This window comes from Aedes aegypti, chromosome 3, assembly GCF_002204515.2.
Source record: "Aedes aegypti strain LVP_AGWG chromosome 3, AaegL5.0 Primary Assembly, whole genome shotgun sequence".
Classification (NCBI taxonomy): Eukaryota; Metazoa; Arthropoda; class Insecta; order Diptera; family Culicidae; genus Aedes; species Aedes aegypti.
Genome location: NC_035109.1, coordinates 153,483,943 through 153,503,669, shown reverse-complemented (window position 1 = coordinate 153,503,669; position 19,727 = coordinate 153,483,943). Strand labels below are relative to the sequence as shown.

General features: G+C 39.6%; 2 protein-coding genes and 1 long non-coding RNA gene across 3 annotated transcripts in view; 1 reads left to right on the top strand and 2 right to left on the bottom strand.

The window, feature by feature from the left end:
• The window catches only part of LOC5564183 (ubiquitin-conjugating enzyme E2 Q2), an 80,743-nt gene extending 73,461 nt beyond the window's left edge, over window positions 1-7,282 (top strand). Inside the window, 1 exon segment of the mRNA XM_021854376.1 lies at window positions 5,417-7,282. Within this exon segment, the coding sequence (XP_021710068.1) occupies window positions 5,417-5,515 (99 nt within the window). The 3' untranslated portion in view covers window positions 5,516-7,282.
• Window positions 7,283-9,434: 2,152 nt separating this feature from the next.
• LOC110678972 lies at window positions 9,435-10,652 on the bottom strand. Its single transcript, XR_002502102.1, has 3 exons — window positions 9,848-10,652; window positions 9,687-9,789; window positions 9,435-9,614 (listed from the first exon to the last, which is right to left on the bottom strand). It is a non-coding gene; the product is annotated as an uncharacterized LOC110678972 (long non-coding RNA).
• Window positions 10,653-13,997: 3,345 nt separating this feature from the next.
• On the bottom strand, window positions 13,998-17,087 carry LOC5564170. The gene is made up of 2 exons (XM_001648445.2): window positions 16,861-17,087; window positions 13,998-16,353 (listed from the first exon to the last, which is right to left on the bottom strand). Exons 1-2 carry the CDS (start codon window positions 16,921-16,923, stop codon window positions 14,128-14,130), a joined length of 2,289 nt encoding a protein of 762 aa, XP_001648495.1. The 5' UTR covers window positions 16,924-17,087; the 3' UTR covers window positions 13,998-14,127.
• Window positions 17,088-19,727: the final 2,640 nt, after the last annotated feature.

Sequence of the window (19,727 nt, the reverse complement as noted above, 5' to 3'; positions counted from 1 at the left end):
ACAAGAGCATCGCCCCTGAACCTCTCGCGAGGTGACCGTTGCTTTTCTTTCTTCTTCGGTTCCTTTTTTTGCCGCTTCCTCTCCTTACGAGCTGTATTCTTCTCCTTTTGACCTTTCACGGTGCGCCATCCACTGCCGTTCTGCTCACTGACGCACTCATTGCCGCTTCTCTGCTTTTTGGGATCTTCCTCCTCTCCTGGTGTATCCCTCGTTCTTTTTTCCGTGCGGGTGGTCGGATTGCTCCTAGGCGTCTCCTGTTCAACGGCTGTTGCATTCACCGAAGTTAATGCTTTTTCGGCTTTTTCCGCTCTACTCCGCAATTCCTTCTGCCCGCGTTCTGCGGCTGTAACGGCAGACTTGATGCTCGTGACCAGCTGCTTGATTCTGAGGTGGACGTTGTTTTTCGTCTTGACGAACTCATAGAGTTCATTGACCTTCCTCTTTACTTCCGACAGCTCCGACTTATCATGCTGCCGGTCGTCTTGAGCGGTGCTACTCCCCGACTTTGGTGTGAGCACTTGACTCAGGAAGCCTGCATCCCGCTGGTTTCCCGGTAGCTCTCTCGGTGTTCTGCATCTGCTAGTGCTGGCTGCTACCGTCTGTGGTATCACTGGCGATCTCTGCATCTTTCCGCTCCTTGCGAATACTATCGCGTCTTCGTTCCCTCCACTAGATTCTCCATCCAAATCGATTATTTGCTCCATTCGATTGGGTCCCCCCTTCGAGCCGCTATCTCTACTCGTTGTAAATAGTCGCCTCTCGTGATCCCATGGTTGTCTATGCAAGCAGGGAGGCCATGCTAGGGTTGACACAATCCTTCATGGGGGTTGTGTTCAGAGCCGGATCGGCGTAAGTCAGGAATGTTACATCTGAGCCTACTACTCACCGAGGTTGGTGACGAGTTTCGAACGTACACGAAGGCCTGCCAAGGTTTTATCAGGACGGAGGCAGTTTCCTCATAGTCCTATTCGCCGTTTCAAGTTGGTGTCACCCTTCCTTACTCAGGGAACAGTAGAGTACGCTGCCAGCCCACGACTGTTAGTCGACGTATCCAATCCGTAATCCGTGTCCTGTCCGTTGTTCTGCGTTGTGACCAGTATACCATAATCAGGATTTTACTGGCATCCATCCTGATGTGCCGGTTGGCACTCCAGAGGGCTAAGGTACTTTGAAAGCGGTACCAGGTCGCTTGTTCAGGGTTACTTGCAGATATGTGGTTTTTTGTAGAGATTCACCAGAGCCCACTGATGAAACCCCGCCACATCCTAGGTAGACCATGCTTGAGCCCCTGGTCAGATGGACCAGACGCTCGGTCACCTCCCGAAGGAAGTACTAAAGGTGGTATTCCATACGGCTGTATGTACGAGTTTCGCTTGGAAAGGGTAAAAATCCCAAGCTCCCACCTGGCACCTCCTCACTCTAGCTGATGTCAGAAGGACAACAGTGCCCAGGTTGCACTACCAGCAAAGTACGCAACCCTCTGCTGGCGGTCTTTGTCATCGTTAGACCCGTGGAAGCGTGAGGTAGGGGCTTGTGAGGACCAGAGCTATGTTGGACGCTCCTTCCTGGTTGTCGACTCACCATTTTGCAACCCTATATTTTAACTCTGTAGTCTACTACATGTAGTCTACTTTGATTGACGATAATAAAAAAATAAATAAATTTGGCATAATGGTAATTTGGCATAATGGCTATTTGGCATAACTAGAATTGTTGGATTACAATACTCGAATCTCTAGAAGAGCATCTAGATTACTTCTACAGCTACCGTTAAGTCACCAGTCACCCTGCTGCCTCCATTCACCTTGCACGTATACAGATACCTACATAATATACATATAAAATGCACAAATTATTGTTTTGTTAGCGAAATAATATAGAACTGTTGCAATTAAATAGTTCTTGTTACAATGCATTTAAAAAAACTTAGTTTATGTAGTCAAAATCATGTGAATTCTGTTCAATAATGAGATTTTTTAACACTCTTAGTAGAAACGCCAAAAAATCACAATTTTCATTTTAACGTTAGAGTATCAAATTTTTCAAAATTTCAACAAGTTTTCACTGTGGATACTACTACAGTCGCCTCTCCACATCTCGATATGGAAGGGACCATCGAGATAGGGAGAGATCGAGACAAAGAACAAATTTTTAATGAATACTAGATTGAAAAACCCTCCGTTACCAGGAAAATAATAAACAATCAGACGTCATTGCACTTTCTTAATTGGTTTTGAACCCCAAAAGTTGGGTCTAGTAACGTTTGATATTGGTCATATCGACATACAGAGAGACAACTGGGAACGAAAAATTAACAGGAACACATCGAGATACGGAGATATCGAGACAAGGAGGATATCGAGATGTGGAGAGATAAATTGTATGCAGGATGAACGGACCTGAGATATCATCGACATAGGGAGAGATATCGAGATATAGAACATCGAGAAGTGGAGAGTCGACTGTAGTAACATGTATTTCATGGTATCAGCAATGAGATTTGAAGCAAATTAGAATTTTTTATTGTGTTTCAGTCGAAACGCAAATGCACGGTGAATGGACCCATTACAATATATATGGTTCATATTACCGTGCATTAGTGTGAAAGGCATGCAATTATTGGGTTATATTAGATTTATTGTTATGTCGTGATTAAACTACATCATATTTAGTTTTTGAGTGAATATGGAATAGTTCAGACAATACAGTCAAACCTCCTATAAGAATTTTAATATATTTAATATATTTATAGAATATATTTAAAATAAATATTTAGACAATTTTTAAACTTTTCATGTTTTTTGTTTGTAAACGATGATTTGAATACTCTTAAAAATAAGTGCGCATACTACTATAGTTTTAAATTTTTCCCTGAATTGTGATATAATTGCACGCTACGTAGTGGTATTCTAGTACGCCTCAAATCATTTGAAAAAGTTATTTATATTTTTGAAGTGCAAATTTTTCTTAAATGCACGGTGAATGGTAGCTTGACGGTACTCAATTATGAAGACCATCCAGCAATTGCCAACTATCCTCTATACATGTACACGACTCAATTGTTACCAATTGTTGTGCGCTGTTTTGTCTTCTTTAGACGTACTACTGAGCGCGATATTCATTTTATTTCTGTTTTATTTCGTCTACAATAAGTTTGTGAAACAATTTACTTTAACATTAAATCTAGTTTAAGAATAAATCGTGTTTTGTTCAAATGTTTGTTTAAATAGTTAAGTGGGCTTTTATAAATACAAGCTAAAATTCCTTACGTGATAAGTGCTAGATTGATCGAACGAAGAAACAAGATTTAGTTTATTACGATGCTGAATTTGTTCCACTGATCTCCTTGAGTAGTCGAACAAGAATTATATCTCTTCTTTCAAAATATGTCTGTTCTTGATGAAATTTGTTTATGCCAAATGGCGTTATGTCAAATGGCTTTATGCCAAATGACAAGTTTGTACAATGTTTTAGCAAATAGGGAAAGTGTACCAGTTATGGCCATAGTGGTTCCCTATTTGGCCATATGCAAAATTTGGATAACTTTTACATTTTTAATCTTTTCGAATGTTTTAACATCAAGATTTATCCTCTATTTTACTGCTAAAATACAAAAGATTTTTCAAAATGTGAAGGAATTCAAGATATCACGTATGGCGAAATAGGGAACCACTATAGCCATAACTGGTACACCTACCCTATTATTGATAATACATAATGGTCTTCTATCGTATGTGAATACATTATTTTGAAACTCTACAGAAGTTTATCCATGGTATAGCTTGGTTTTTTAATTGGGCGCCATTCTGCTGTGTGATGAAAATAATTAGAGTGCTACGTCTGTTTGTCTGTGCTATATTGTTAATATAATATTTATAATTGCTTGAATTCAATCCGCTAACCTGAATATAACGTACTGCTTGTTTTTGATTTCAATTCCTGATCTTGTAATCAAAGATTTATCCTTCTATTAATCAATAGCTGTTCTTTGAGGGCCCAGTGAGAACCAAAATCTGGTGCACACGCACTCAATTTTGCCAACGCGGTTGTTGTGAACTATTCAAACAGTACATCGCTAAAGAACAGTCGACGATAAATTAATAAAACAATCATAAATAAAACATGGAATAGTACTAAATTAGGTTTTTATTAGGCTTTGGAAAATTTAACAATCTTTGGCACACGAGCCATAATTTCATCCCACTTATCCGCCTGCATTCATACAACACGCATTACATTTATCGTTCGTGGAAGATAACGAGCCATGAACGAAAACAAGACAGACACACACCACCACTGTTTGGCGCTGATCACTGTGTGTCAACACTTGTTACATTCGCTGACCCACTCTCATTCTGATCAAGAAACAGAGGCGAATATTTTTTTATTTTCTGTTCTATGTTTGCAACCTAAGTGGTGTTCAATGGTCCAATGGATTATAATAAGGGTGTTTAAGGCTAAATTACCACAAAATAGGAAAGTTATTACCAATTTTATGCAAAACATAAATCACCCGAATTACTCGATACTGTTGCAGTTTGAGTGTTGCTGCTCTTGAACGCTCTCGTGCCACGTACCAAACGAGAGAGTGAATGTTTACATTCATGGGGCTCTCCGAATGCGATGTACCATGGTTCGCGAACTGTTGCAATCTCCGAATATGGTTCGATCGGCTTATTTGGATCAAAATCCAAACACTGGTTTTTATTTATTTATAAGTATTCCACTAAACAGCTCAAAGATTAGTTATCAAGAAAAAATCACTAATGACAACGTTAAAAATTAAGATGTCGACAATCATTTTGAAAGTTCAACTTTCGAAAGAATAGCCAATAATTTAAAGAAGAACAAATCTCTTGTTAGGAATTGTTATAGAGACAAGATGTAATACAGACTTGTAATGCTCATTTTCAAAGTTTTTCGACTGAAATCACTGTCATCTTCAAATTTCGCTCAAGACGATTGTAGCAGTCGGAATGAAAGATGGTTGTCACTGATAGGCATTTTGGCAGTTACTACGCCGACATCTACTTTGCCACTATTAGGGTTTATTCACAAACTTCATAACGCCAAAAATGCCATTTTCAACACCCACCCACCCCCTCAGAACGCATTTAGTAAGAATACTTTCCGAATTGTGTATGACCTGTAACATCTTGAAGACACCCACCCTTCAGCGTTATGAAATATGTGAATGGGCCCTTAGGAAAATCTCGCTTGTCGAACACAGCACGAGGAAGATGGATTTTTAGGCCACAGTCTACACACTTGATTACCAATGGCTTTTAGCGCGAGATCATAAGTTATGCGACAATTTATCATCATATGAACTAGAGCTGGGGTTTTCTTAACTGACTTACAGTTTTTTTTTTTTGATTATATGATAGTAACTTTATTTTCTTCTTCTATTTTCCAGGGTCAGTACAGCTTGGCACGAGCGCAGCAAAGCTTCAAGTCGTTGGTCCAAATTCACGAGAAGAACGGCTGGTTTACGCCGCCCAAGGAAGATGGATAAACGCAACCGGTTTCCGAGGTGTAGCTGGTGTGTTCGTTCGTGTATGTGTGTTGTACCGTTGTCGATGTAGATTTTGGGCAGCTTGTATCGATAAACACGCTTCCGTTTCCCGAATTTTCTTCCGATTTTGTTTCTGTTTTGTTTGATTCTCTTTACCCGATTGATTTTTTCCCTCTTCGCAAATGTCTTTCCGTTTTGTCTACACAGTACCATTGAGTCGGCTCAGTAGTGGCAGATCGGGACTGCCACAAACAATCAGCGCTAGTTTAGCAATCTTGTAGGTAGCCAACAGTAATTAACAGTAACACAAACTCAACAGTTACAAAGCTACGGCTCGTTTAAGTAGGTTCCAACCGACAAAAGCAGCAGAAGATAAATAATCGTCCACGCAGCAATCGCGATTTAGCTTTGCTCTTTTTTTGTTGATTATACGTGTGAGTGCCAGTATTTGAATGAATCGGACAAGGCATGTATGAGAATATATGAATATGGGCAAACTGTAGAAAACAAAACTAACAATAGTAGATCTTAGAATGTGAATGTTTGAACTGAGTGCTATTTCCAGCCTATTGAATGCCTGCGATAGCCGAAGTGTGATGTGACTTTTGCACATTAGTTAGTAGTTTTTATTTCCAATGATCTTCGAAGCCGGATACGATCATCTTGAAGCGATCGTAGCGAAATAAACGTAAAAAACGAAGACAACTTGCAAAATCAACCGATCGTTTCTCTTTTGTGATTTATCAGGAGCCAACCAAAATAAAATGATGGGAAACAAACAACCTGTATAGCGAACAACGTATTCCTCTTAAAGAGGTCAAAAATAGTAAATATTAATCAAAATTCTTGTAGAAGCGTTACAAGGATATGAGATAAAATAATAATAGTTTGTATGTGTTACTAACTACACTCGGTTTGTAAAGCTGCATCCTTAAGAGAAAAAAACACTAAGACATGAGGAGAACGTTTCATTTGAGCCTTTCCAGAGTTCCGTCGGTATGATTAATGTCCATCGAGCACATTGACATACCGCGTATCACAGGAACGAATCAATTTTAATTAGCAAAGTGTATGGTTCATCGATTGGTATAGGAAGCATACTGAATGGATTGATTTGAGAAGGATAAGACATAGGTTTAATGCATGATTTTAGACAAGAAACGCGAATCATCATTCTCAGATGAGCAAACTGAAGCAAACTGGTATAGAACTTTATAGCAAACGTGGAAAATATTCTTCACATTTCTACTCTGTGTAAAATGATTGACTTTTGTTCTGAACTACAATTTTATAGGCTATATTTTTTCCATCACGTATAAAACCGACACCTGTCGTCGAAGAAGGATTACTGTACGAAAGCTAACACCGGCCGAATGTGAGTAGAAAGTATGATGATCAACTTTTCCATTTCCTATAAATAATGAAACAAATCGATTTAAACGGTTTATTAAAAAAATAACTTACAAGAACATCCCTGTCGGCTTATCGTGTGCAGAACAAACGCTATCAAAAATGAAAGTATTCAAGTTGATTACGACGACACGATTAACATTAGTGTAATTCTTTTCCACAAAAATAAAGCGCGGTGAAAAGAAAGGGACAACAAGAAAAAAAAAACTGAAGCAAAAGTTTTTCATCAGACTGTGAAATATGTAAAATATAGAAGAAAAAACGAGAACAAAAAAACATGAAAAGTAAAATATAAGAATAGTTTATATTAATACAAGTAATAAATATAATTCTGAATTTCAGGAGAGAAACATTAAATAGTTGCGATGTATTTTTAAATAATTCAATTCGAACATCCATGCTAACTTATTCACACTTTTTAAATATTTCAGTACTACGGACGATGGAAATCAATCAGGCCTTACTTTGAGGGAGGTTATGACATCTCACCAGCTCAAAAACAATAAAGTTGTTGGTAAGGAGGGTATCGGAGCATAACTCATAAAGATGGGCCCGGAGAAGCTGGCTATTTGTGTTGTGCAACGGCTGATAGGCACAATCAGGGAAACTGAAAATCTACCGAAGGAATGGAAAGAAGGGGTAATATGCCCCATCTTCAAGAAAGGCGATAAGTTAGATTGTTTCAGAAGGAACTGGTACATATCATGATTACTTCAAGTATTTCTCCCGATATATCTTCCGAAATGTCTCCAGAAACTCTTCCTGTGATTTCACCAGGAATAAAATTCCTCCAAGATAATCTACAGTAATCTGTACAGCGATTTCTCCTGGAATTACACTAGGGGTGTTACTAGTGATTCCTCCGGGAAGAACTTTTGATCACTATGATTTTTGAGACCAGCTCCAATAGAGCTCCACGAATACCTCCAGCAAATTTGTTAGGAGTTCCTGCAGGGGTTCGTTCAAGGATTCTTGCAGGGATTTCTGCAGGAAAATCTCTACAGGGATTTTTTCTAGAAAATTCACCTGGAGTTTCCGCAGGAATGCCTCCAGTGAATCCTTCATAGAGTACTCAAGTGAATTTTATTCTGGGATTTCTCCAGGAATTTATCCAAGGATTCTTCTAGGAATCCTTCCAGATATTCCTCAATTCTTCAAGAGATTTATCCTGATATTCTTCCAGAGATTCCTCCAGAGACTCCTTCAAGGATTCATCCAATAAAAACTCTTAAGGGATCTTTGCAGAGATGTCTCCAAGTCTTTCTTCAGAGGTTACACTATAACAATCTCTTCAAGGATTATATTTGATTTAATTCATATGTTTGATCAGAAATCTCTCCAAAGATTAATAATGGAATCATTCTCCAGGACTAAGAATTTCTCACATTAGGAACATTTGGAAAACCCCTACCTAGATAGCCACATTAGGAAAACCCCTACCTACCTACCCAGGTAGGGGAAAGTGGGGCACTTTGGCCACCTTAAGGAAAAGTCGATAAAAGTGCTGAAAATATTATGATTTTTTCGAATGTTTGCATGATTTCCAACAATTTATAGATGAGTACACTAGATCCGCATGATTTTATTTGTCTTATAAAGTTCACGGATAAATGATTGATTTTTCAAAATTTGTCATTTTTTGAGTTGATTTTTTACTGATGGGGTGATATGAGCACCCCATTTTTGACTGCAAAATAATCTCATATAATCTCAAGATTCAATTATGTTGTCACTACACTTGAAAGTTATTAGTATTTATAAACACTCCGTGCCAGAAGACATTTTTTACGAACATTCTAACAGTCAAACATTATCATTCTGAAATGATGAAATTTAAAAGAGCCATTCGGGGCAATATGGGCAGTTTTTTCGAACATCATTTATTTATTTTTCTTTGGGTTTTGAACACTGACTTATAACATATCTATTGCTTCATTTCTTCATCAGCTTTGGGTTTGCATGTTATTTAAGATGAAATTTCAAGAATTTATGCAGTTTTCAAGGGGTGCTCATTCCACCCCATTGGCCAAACCGCCCGACTACCCCTAATCTTCCTAAGATCCCATGATCAATTAAGCTAGATAACCTTTCATTGAATGATTTAGCAATTTACCCAGCTAACGTTTCAGAGATTCCTACAGGGATCTCTCCAGGGATTCCTCCATAGATTTTCCCAGTTATTTCTTCGGGAATTTCTCTAAGAATTACCTACACTCAAATAATCCAAACGTCATTGTTACGTGAAAACATACGTGTTTTTTTTTTCATCCCACTTATCACGTAGCTTTTACGGTAATCATAGATGACGACGAATGAACCAACGAACTAATGAATGCGTATATCATTCTATCGGTAATAGCTACGTGATTTGTTCGTATATTTTACTAAGTAGTTGCATGGAGCCTAAGGTATGTTTCCAGTAAATTTGACTAAACTTTTGTATGGGTGCTATCCGTCTTCCTTTGCATTGTTATTCTCAAATCGAATTATTTTTCACTAAAACCACTTGTTCAAAATAAAACATAACATTTATTGATCCAATGTTTTGGCACACAGTATTACACATTCGGCGTAGCAATGCTGACACATCTGATATTAAATTTGGTCCTGTACTAGATTGCCTGGATTTGATGTGGGTTTTCGGCTCGTTATCCTCGAATCTTTCGTCAGACAGTTCCAGGCCACTTTTCTGTTTTAGAGAGAGAACATCGCAAACAGAGTAATAATTAAAAGCATAACTAAATAAAAATAGTTTACTCACGCTTGAACTTCACCAACGGGATAGCCACCAGCTCTTCCAGAATCATGTACCAATGTGATCTGCATTGCTAACAATAATGCTGTCCGAAAAATGGTTCGATGATCTGTCGAGAGGCAGAATTCAAATCAATGTAAGTCTCACTGTGGCATTAGAAAAGTTACCTTAGAATTTGATCAAATTGATAACAAGTCTCCTAAATCTTTACGTTGATTTCCAACTCACGCCATCTTTACTATTTATCGAAAAATAAAATGAATCGAGGAATGAACACGCTCGGAATGAACTCCAAGTACGCAAATTCCTCGTAGAATCGATGGGTTCATCACAGTGAAAATCACCAGAGGACCGGTAACTGTTACGTTAGTCAGATGAAGTCAGGGAATGGTTCATCAAGGTTACTGATACTCGCCTCGTGCGACTCGAAATCGCTTGCCGCTTATGAACGCGTTCGGAAAAACGAAAGCAAAGCATTATTCCCGAATGAATGAACCGATAGCATCGTCGGGAGGCTTGTGAGAGCCTTCTGCGGGGAGAGTGTTTGCGCATTTTGCCACTCAGTCTGGCTCGATTCTAACAACTCTTCGGGGAATGTTGCGATCGGGGAAGAGTGCAAGTAGCAATGAAAGCTCACTGCGAGTTTTGACTAACGCTCGCCGCGAGTCGTTGGGGACCGGCTCGTAGGATCTTGGAAAGAAAAATTGTTGCTGCCGTGGAATGAAGGATAGCGCGTTGCGCACGTTGCGTGTGGGTAGAAATGCTGGTTTGTGATTAAACGTGCGGGATTACGCCTAGTCGGATTTGGTGTCTTCACCGCACTTGTTCAACATGAGATGACAAATAAGTACGGTGAGGAAACCAAACCGATGCGATCCCGCAATTTTATCAACTCCGCACGCTATGTCTAAACCGTTCGATTATAAAAATCGAACGTACATCGGGTTTTTTTTTCTCACTAGAGCACAGTGTTTGGGTTGTATTTTCATAATCAAAAGGTTTTAAAATATTCCACTGGTGTTTTTTTTTCACTTTTTAGTGATTTTTCATGCTAAACCCCATGGAAATCCCGTTTTTAGACGCATTTCAGCCCATACAAAATGAATGGAAACAACTTTACCGATAGAATATTTTGAAACCTTCCTATCGTGAAAATATAGACCAAATACTGATCTCTAGCGAGAAAAAATTCGATGTACATTAGATTTTTATAATCGTCTGACTCAGACATAGCGTGCTCCGCACTCTATAATATTATAATGTTAGCCTCTAAAACTCCAATTTGTTCAACAGGTTCTGCTAAACAAATGTCTGAATTTAATCAGTGCACAGCACACCGTTTCAACGATGTAGTGGAGAGAAGTCAGCATTATGTTAAACCAGTATGAGGCATACTGAGTCCTACTTTTCACATCAATCTTTTATTAGTCACACATCGGATTATTTTCTCGCTAGAGATCAATATATGGGCCATATTTTCATGTTGGGAAGAAATTAAAAATTCTATCGGTGAAATGCGTCAAAATGGGTATTTCCTTGATTATTAGTATGAAAAATGAATAAATAGGGGGTAGGAGGGGGTACCAATGTGAACCATGCACCGTAGCATGATGACTCTTTCTTGACCAGCGGTAAATTAACACAAAATTGAGAATATTTTTCTAATAGCATAGCATGCATAGCATAGCATAGACTGACTGTACATGTCAATGGTTGCTACTCCGTGATTGATCGGACCTGGTAAGAATTGCACTACGATCCAAATGAATAAGGAATGGGAGTTTCCGCTTATTCTCGAAGTACAATTTTAGCAGATCTAATATTATTGATCAATAACGGCGCCGGCCAAGTCCTTACAGTCAGTTGGGATGGGAAAGGAATGTTAGGGTGTAATGATTGTTGCTTCTAGAGACCGAGAATACCTCTGCATCTCCACAATCACCACGGGAAGGGTGTTTATTAGTGAGGGAGGAAAAGATCTGGGAGTCACCATTGGTCAGTGATGCGATCCATGGATAAGGAGGGAAAATACGACTTAAACTTAAAGCTAGTTTTGCATTTTGTCTCGAGATGTTTTTGGTAGAAGATTTAAAAAATACGTCAACATCCGTTATGTCGAACCATTCAAAAGATGTTTTTAGTAATGGTGAAGAGAGAAAAATATATGTGTATATTAATAATAATAATAATCATAATAATAATAATAATAATAATAAAAATAATAATAATAATAATAATAGGAATGATGCCGACACTTGTAGTGACGAACCATACATAGTTTGTTTGAAAATTACAGAAGAGTAACGCTGTACATTTTTGTCTCGAGATGAAACGTTGTTGGTAGGAGTTTTAAAGAATACGTCAGCATCTATAATGTCGAACCATTCAAAAGATGCTTTTAGTAATGTTAAAGAGAGAAAATATATGTATATAGAAATTATGTAAAACAGGCATAATGCCGACACTTTGAGTGACGAACCAAACAAAGATTGTTTGAATAATACATAAAAATAATGCTGCCATGAAAAAATGTGTCATTATAAGCATGAAACGAGCTCACCAGTTAATAATTCATCCTCGACTGAACACGGATATCTTTTCGCACTCACACAACGCGAACCGTAAAACTACTTGGCGTCCCGAAAACAAACTGTCTTCCTTGGGCTTTCCGAAGCATTGCCCAGCAAAACGCGCGAGAATGAAACACAAACTCCCGGCGTCCCGAAAACAAACTGTCTTACTTGGGCTTTCCGAAGCACTGCCCAGCAAAACGCGCGAAAACGAAACATAAACTCCCGGCGTCCCGAAAACAAACTGTCTTGCTTAGGCTCTCCGAAGCACTGCCCAGCAAAACGCGCGAGAACGAAACACAAACTCCCGACGTCCCGCAAACGCACGAAATTAAAAACAAAAACAAACTCCTGGCGTCCTGAAAACAAACTGTCTTGCTTGGGCTTTCCGAAGCACTGCCCAGCAAAACGCGCAAAAACGAAACACAAACTCCCGGCGTCCCGAAAACAAACTGTCTTGCTTAGGCTCTCCGAAACACTGCCCAAAATTGAGAATATTTTTCTAATGGAATTAAAGGCTACCTAGTTGGGACCTTGGAAAGTTATCCAAAACTTAGTAATTGGGCTCAACTACGGAATTGCGTTGAAACAACCCAAAATTGAGTTGAGTCCTATCTCCGTGCATACTAAATAAGCCGAAGCATACCTTAGATAATTTTAGAGAATAGGATTGTGAGATAAGGTATCTTTTTTGTACCAATTCATACCAAAATAAGCCTGAAATCGTCAGTGGAGTTCAAGAGAAACGTGGAAATGAATTCCACATAAAAAAACTGTTTTTTAGACTCTTTACGCCAAACGACTATTACGAAAAATGACCTTTATTCCAATATGCTTCATGGCATATGGCCTTATGCCTAACGACATCAGGCCAAATGACTTACCACCAATTTTGAGAATGTCCTTTATATCTAGGGAATACAGTAAACCGAGCGGTTTCGATCTTGACAAGAAAAACGGCGGTAACGAATATAATGTATGTAATTCGACGGTATCGGTTGTTCAAATCAATATAAGTTGGCGTGAGAGGCGTGTGTTCTAACCACTATATATCATGCAATAACGAGCAGCACGCTGAGTGACGCATGTTCGGTTCGCCAACGGCGGTAACTCAAAGAGCAGCGGGAGAATGTGAAAGATACAAAAAACAGAATGATGGTTTCCCTTTCGCGAGAGAGAAGCTCTTGCGTTCGAAAAGAGAACTGCTACCTTGTAGTACTTCTCCATCTCCGACGATGGAGCAACACAGCGATTTTCGCTTCGTTGTGATGATACGCAACCTTGTGGTTCATTATTATGGATCTACGTGATTTTTCACGCAATAATTACGTATGGATTATTTTGAGTGTACTCAAGAAAAATCTCTACATGATTCCTCTTTAAATTTATACCGTTTTTTTTTTCAGAAATTTCTCCAGAGATCTCATCCACAGACTCCTGCAAAATGTTTTTCAAAGGATTTTCCAAAGCATCTTCCAGGGATTTGGCAAGGATTCTTCAAAGGATTCTCCCAGATATTCTTCTAGAGATTACTCTAAGTTTTTCAGAGATTTCTCCATATTTTTTTCTAGATGGGATCATCCAGGGATCTGTAGGAAATAAGGATTTCTTCACGGATTTTTTCTAGAGATTCCTCCAGGGAACTTCGTTTTATACAAGGTTGTGATATAAAATAGCTTCGATGATGCGCGTAAACGAATTCGTTAGTTTTGGCTTTCTCAAAACACTGCTTCTACAAACGTCATTATTTGAAAAAGTTTGAAACAATTTATTTATTCCTTCAGCAAATTCAATATCAAACAGACGAGCTGATTTATGGCTGTAAATCACACTTCAATACAACATTATAACGAAAATGCAATTGCCCTGCGTTTTTCCTAAAACCCTTTTACATATTTTTTCCTAGCTGGCTTCACAGCAGACTTCCGAACTGAGCTTGCCAACGCTTCGGACATAATCGCCGTCCTCACAAACACCACGTCCAGCTCCGGTGCCTCCTCATCCGGTAACGGTTTAATGTCTTCCCCTACTTCCACCACGCTGTGCAGAACCTCCTCGTTATCACTTTCGATCGGAATGACCTCACTCTCCACCGGAAGCGCGGTGAGATTCTGATTCCTGACGAATGTAACTTCATCTGCGGCCGTGGTGTCCAACCAGTGGGAAATACGATCCGTAACGTCCATCGGTTCTTCGGTCGAAAGACGTCGGCGCTCCGCTTCCCGAGTAACATCCGGCCGGAAACCCCAGATCTGGAGCATATCCTGCGCGAGGATATCCTTGTACTGATGGAGCTCTTCCACCGTCTGCTTCCAACGGGGCCGTCTGTGGAATGGAGTGTCCAGTGGTTCCGGACCGATTGGCGGGTTGAGTTTCGTGCAGGTCAGGATCTTCTTGAATCCTCGAAGGTTTTTAAAATCTGTCGCTTTGGGGACGAAGGAGCTTTTGTGGTTGAGTTTAAGCATAAGCGAATGATAAATCGCTGGGATTTCTTCGGAGTTTGTGGAGTCGGAAGCGGGGATGACTTGCTGGTAGAATACGTCTCCGCATGAGTTTTGCAGAAATAGATGGAAGCGTTCGCGGTCGACTAGAATTGCTAAACCGGAGTGAAATAGTTGAACACGTTGTTTGAGATTGGCAGCTGGGAAAATGCATTTCCCTTTGCGGCGCGCCAGATGGAAGGCCTCCTGAATGGTCCAAGGTTTCCTCGGTAGATTAACAGTGGCATAGCGTTTTGGGGGGACTTTTGAAAAGTTACAGATTGTCGTATCGCCTGGAAGATGAGAGGAGATCCACACGAAAAAGTTCTGGTTCGAGTTCGAGGCAAAACGGATCATCGTCGGAAAATATTTCAAATTGTGGGTGAAGGTCATAATCTGCTGGAACTCGGGTGGTTTTGCTTCCTGTTCGACTTGCTTGAGAACGAGCAATTTATGAGTGGTTCCAACAAATAGGAGTTTGTTTTCGGCATCAATTTCTAGACAGGAAGCCTTTTCGCATGCCCACAACCACGTAGAAAGGGTAGTTCCATGAACTAACGTAAGGTTGGCTTTCGTTTTGAATAGTTTAACCGACGACCTGTCCAAACAAATTATGTGATTCTTTCCGAAAGACCGCACACAGGTCCAGCAATCGTCTGTTTCGCCTCTTTTGTTAAGCTGGAGTTCATGAACAATCTCTCTTTTGTCATAGTCCCAAATTTTGAGACATTTACCCAAATCTGAAGTGCAGATCAGCGAATTACTGCTGCTCCCCCGGAGAAAGCAGCAACTAATGAAGGGAATGTCCGATGAAAGCGTTTCCATATTTGAGCAATCGATTTCGCCATCACCACAGAGCAATTCAATCTTTCGTTTCCTCCTGAGGGCAATTCTAAGACCATTGAAAGCTGTATCACAACTTTCGTTGTCCACGTCCAAGCAGCAAATCTCAAAAACTGGTCCATCTTCTTCATCCAGTTCGATTCGTTTCAGATTGCTGGAGTCAATTTTGGCGCAATTTCCATCTAACTCAAACCGAACTACTTCAATCACGTTCATCTCCTGTCCAACTAAGTTAATAATGCATCTTGCTTGTTCCCTATCCACAACCGCCAGACTTCCCCCAGTAAAATAATAATCATACCCGTAAGTTTCCCGGAACCACCTGTCCGGATCGCGTTCCATCTCTTCCGCCACCTTGTACACCATGTTGGGATACAGCCTCCCTGCAAAAGCTTTGCACGCTTTCCGGTAAATCGTTTTTTTCCTCGCGTATAGCAGCTTCATGTAGGCTAAAGTGGTCAGGTGCTTCTTTTTGGCCTTCACCAAGCTCAGCATGGGTTCGACAGCTTTCTTCCTATCGGAATTTCCAGTAGTTGAGCAATGCACTACCACCGGAACAGGATACGTGGTATTCCATGGCAGGGATTCGTAATGCCGGTGGATAGTGTCCTGCGTGAGAATGCCCGGTTGAAAGGGCAGCTGGAGGATGCTGCTGTGGCCGTAGGTTGACATTGCCGACGAAATTGGATGGCCAGCATCGTTCTGGACGTCCCGGAGCAGGCGGTGCACATATTGGACGGATCCTTCCTGATCAACCTCTCGCTGCCGTTTTAGGGGAACCTGTGCGATAAAATAATGAGGTTCAGTCATAGTTTTTAAGCAGTACAGTCACTTCACAGTTATGGATCTACTAAGGGTCATTTTTCGGAATAAAATACGATTGAACATCATGGTGAAGTAAAAGTGCGCAATTGCATCAAATCGGGTAGGTGTCTTCGGGGGACTTATTCTTCGTAAATCAAAGAATAAGTGATCTGAAGGCACTAACCGGATTCAATGCAATCCCGCACTTTTATTTACACTTTCGCACTTATGAGGCCGCACTTCGCAGTCCAGTAGTGAAAGAAATACACAATAATTCCTTTATTAGGAAAATCGAACATTACATTAATTTTTTAAATCTAGGTATTCTGTGTTAGACAATACTATCATCCCAATTGGGTTTATTACAATTACAATTTATACGTGACAAGTTGTTTGGTCTTCGTTTCGGCACATCTTCTTTAACTGGTGCATTTTACTTCATGTCCCCCTACATTGTGCACGTGCTTCGAAGTGAATACAAACCCCGTCATCCGTCGTCACAGCCTTCCGTTTGGTACAATTTCGAACCGAACTTCTAGATTTCATTGTGAATTCAGTTCAAATAATACAAAAACATGCTTCTCCACTATATATATAGAATACGGTTTAATTATAAGTAACTAGAATATAAATAGCTGTCTTTGGAATGACTGCTGATGGCTTTTGAATTGAACTGAAGACGTAAAGTATGCCACCAAAACAAAAATGGATGAAGCAAAGGAAACAAAACAAAAAAAAAACGCGCGCATTTTTATTCAGAGACTGGCAACGATCTCCAGTCCAATTTGATTCCCCTGCAGCAGAGTTGTGTTTCACTTGATTGGTACACGGAGAACTTTGGAAATACCGTTTTGACTCATTTTCCGAACACTTAACGCCAACAGTGACTTCAAATGCATCTGACTGGCATACATTGGTTGATATTTGTGTAAATTTGATTTTTTTTCGCAAAGTCTAACTGTTAGCTGTTGGATGTACCGATAATAATGTTGATATAGTTCGTTTTAGTATTGCTTTTACGCAAAAGTATGGAACAACATTTTGATTCAAATGCCGAACACTGTGTTTATTCTGTCTCATATTCCGAACACCTTGATTCAAATTCCGAACAACGCGAATAAATCGTATTCAAATGAATAATTTAGCAAATAAATTTATCTGAGCTTGTTCTACTGGTCTCAAACTAGAGAATCATCGCTACTCCCACGGTATAAATTATTTTGGAAACCTTATAATTGTATAGCAATTGACTACCATTGCCTTGTTATTTGGTGACATATTTCAGCGAAACATTTCAACCAAACCGCCTTACAAAAACTGAGTGTTCGGAATATGAGTCTGTTCGGAATTTGAGACAAAACGGTACTAGTTAGAAAAGCAATTATTACATTTTTCACATATTTGGATTTTAAGCATATCATAGCCCACCAATTAAAAATTTAGCTATCTTTTTCAGCAATTTCCTTGATCTGCCTGAGATTTCACTTGCTCAATGGATCATTAAAATAATTAAAACGGCCGCTATGAAAAGCATAGATAGCGCCACCGTAGCCTTGTGTGTTTGACAGAACAGCAATGCTATCACAATGTTAAATCCCATATACAGTGGCGCCTTTGTTTTGATGCGGTGAGCACTTGCAAAAACTACCTTCAATGATCCATTAATAACCACCAACGCGTTCGTCGTTTTCTTCTCAAAACAACCAGCAATTCGGAATAAGGTTTCTTACAAGCGGAAAAGTGCAATATTATGGAGGCGAGTTGGTAGTATGCGCTGAGAACGGCACCGGGAAGAAGATAATCGAGCATTTTAACATGGTCAAGCAACTATTGGCGCGTGTTAAACTCCATTGAGAACGCTGCATTACATGAAGAGTGCAAATTCTAATGTTCAGCATAATATTGAATAAATAAATGTATTTTTATCAATTTGTTTCGTTAACTTGATTATGGTTCTCTTTATGCTCTAGTTTGGGTCTGAAAAGTAAACAAAACTGTAACGGAAGCATAAATATAAAAGCGTTTTAAAGCATTGCGCATCTTAAACACCGATTATACTTATGAAGGTATAAACCAGTTATATGCATTCTAAGGAGTGAATAGACCGAATATGGTTTTAGTATAACTTTTAAGCATTTTAGTATCGAATTATTTATCCGTGTATACGGACAGAAATGAAAAGTCAGCGATTTGAAAGCTTACACGCTAAGATCAGTCTACCCAACGTTTAAAGTGGGATTTCGGATGGATGCATCCCATGAAACCAATAAGCAATATATACAGCGGGGATTTGCTCGTTGGAACACGACTGCCTTCCAAGTAGCGAATCCAACCCGTTAGTTGAGCGACTGACAGCTGGTGAAAGTGCTCAAGACTCACGCATCTGGAGAGCAAATCGCAGAGGCTCATCACTCGCAAAAATGGCTTTTTAACAGCCCTTAATAACGATATAGTTTCTGTTAGCCCTGCCTTTCATTCGACTATAGAACCGTTTTGGTGCCTGTTTTTACTGCTATTTTTTTTTACACAACGCCACTCAATTTTACCATGGTACCATTTCGACAGTAAAAATTACTATATCATGGTTAAAAACTTGCAGCAAGCCAGAATCGAACCGAGGATCTTGCGATTGTCAAGCGCGAACGCTTACCGCTCGGCTATCGATGCGGTTGGATTGAGGGGGACCAAAACGCAAATAAAAAGCGTTCTTGATAGCTCAATCGTGATTGGAATAGTAAATTTAAAAAGTTGTTCATGGTTCTCATTACTTCAACGCTTGTTTCAGTGTAGACTCATAGGCACAAAACCTACCCTTCACTGAGAACAACGTTGCGGTTGAAAATACTATACAGGTATGTTCCGTTTTTGTCAACACGATCGGCAATTTTCAGTTAACAAAAACGGAACCATGACAAAAACGGAATAATTTTCTTACACAAAATATTTTACATGTTTGAACAGAAAACTTAAGTTTCATCAGGATAATACACAATTTCATCAAATAAATATACAGTATTGATGATTAGGACAGTATGTGACAACGACGTTTCCCGCGAAGTGAAAAGACGTGTGAGGGCCTTTAACGGACTACGTAACCAGGTTAGGTCCCGCAGCTTGCAAACGGAAACAAAATTCACCCTGTATAAAACATTGATTCTTCCGGTGGCTCTCTACGGACACGAAGCGAGGACGTTGAAAGAGGCAGACCGGAAAGCTCTCGGTGTTTTCGAGCGTAAAGTGCTGCGGACAATACTCGGTGTGAAACTCGAAAACGGTGTGTGGCGCAGACGCATGAATCATGAGTTGTATCAAGTGTACAAAGATGCGAATATTATCAAGCATGTAAAATA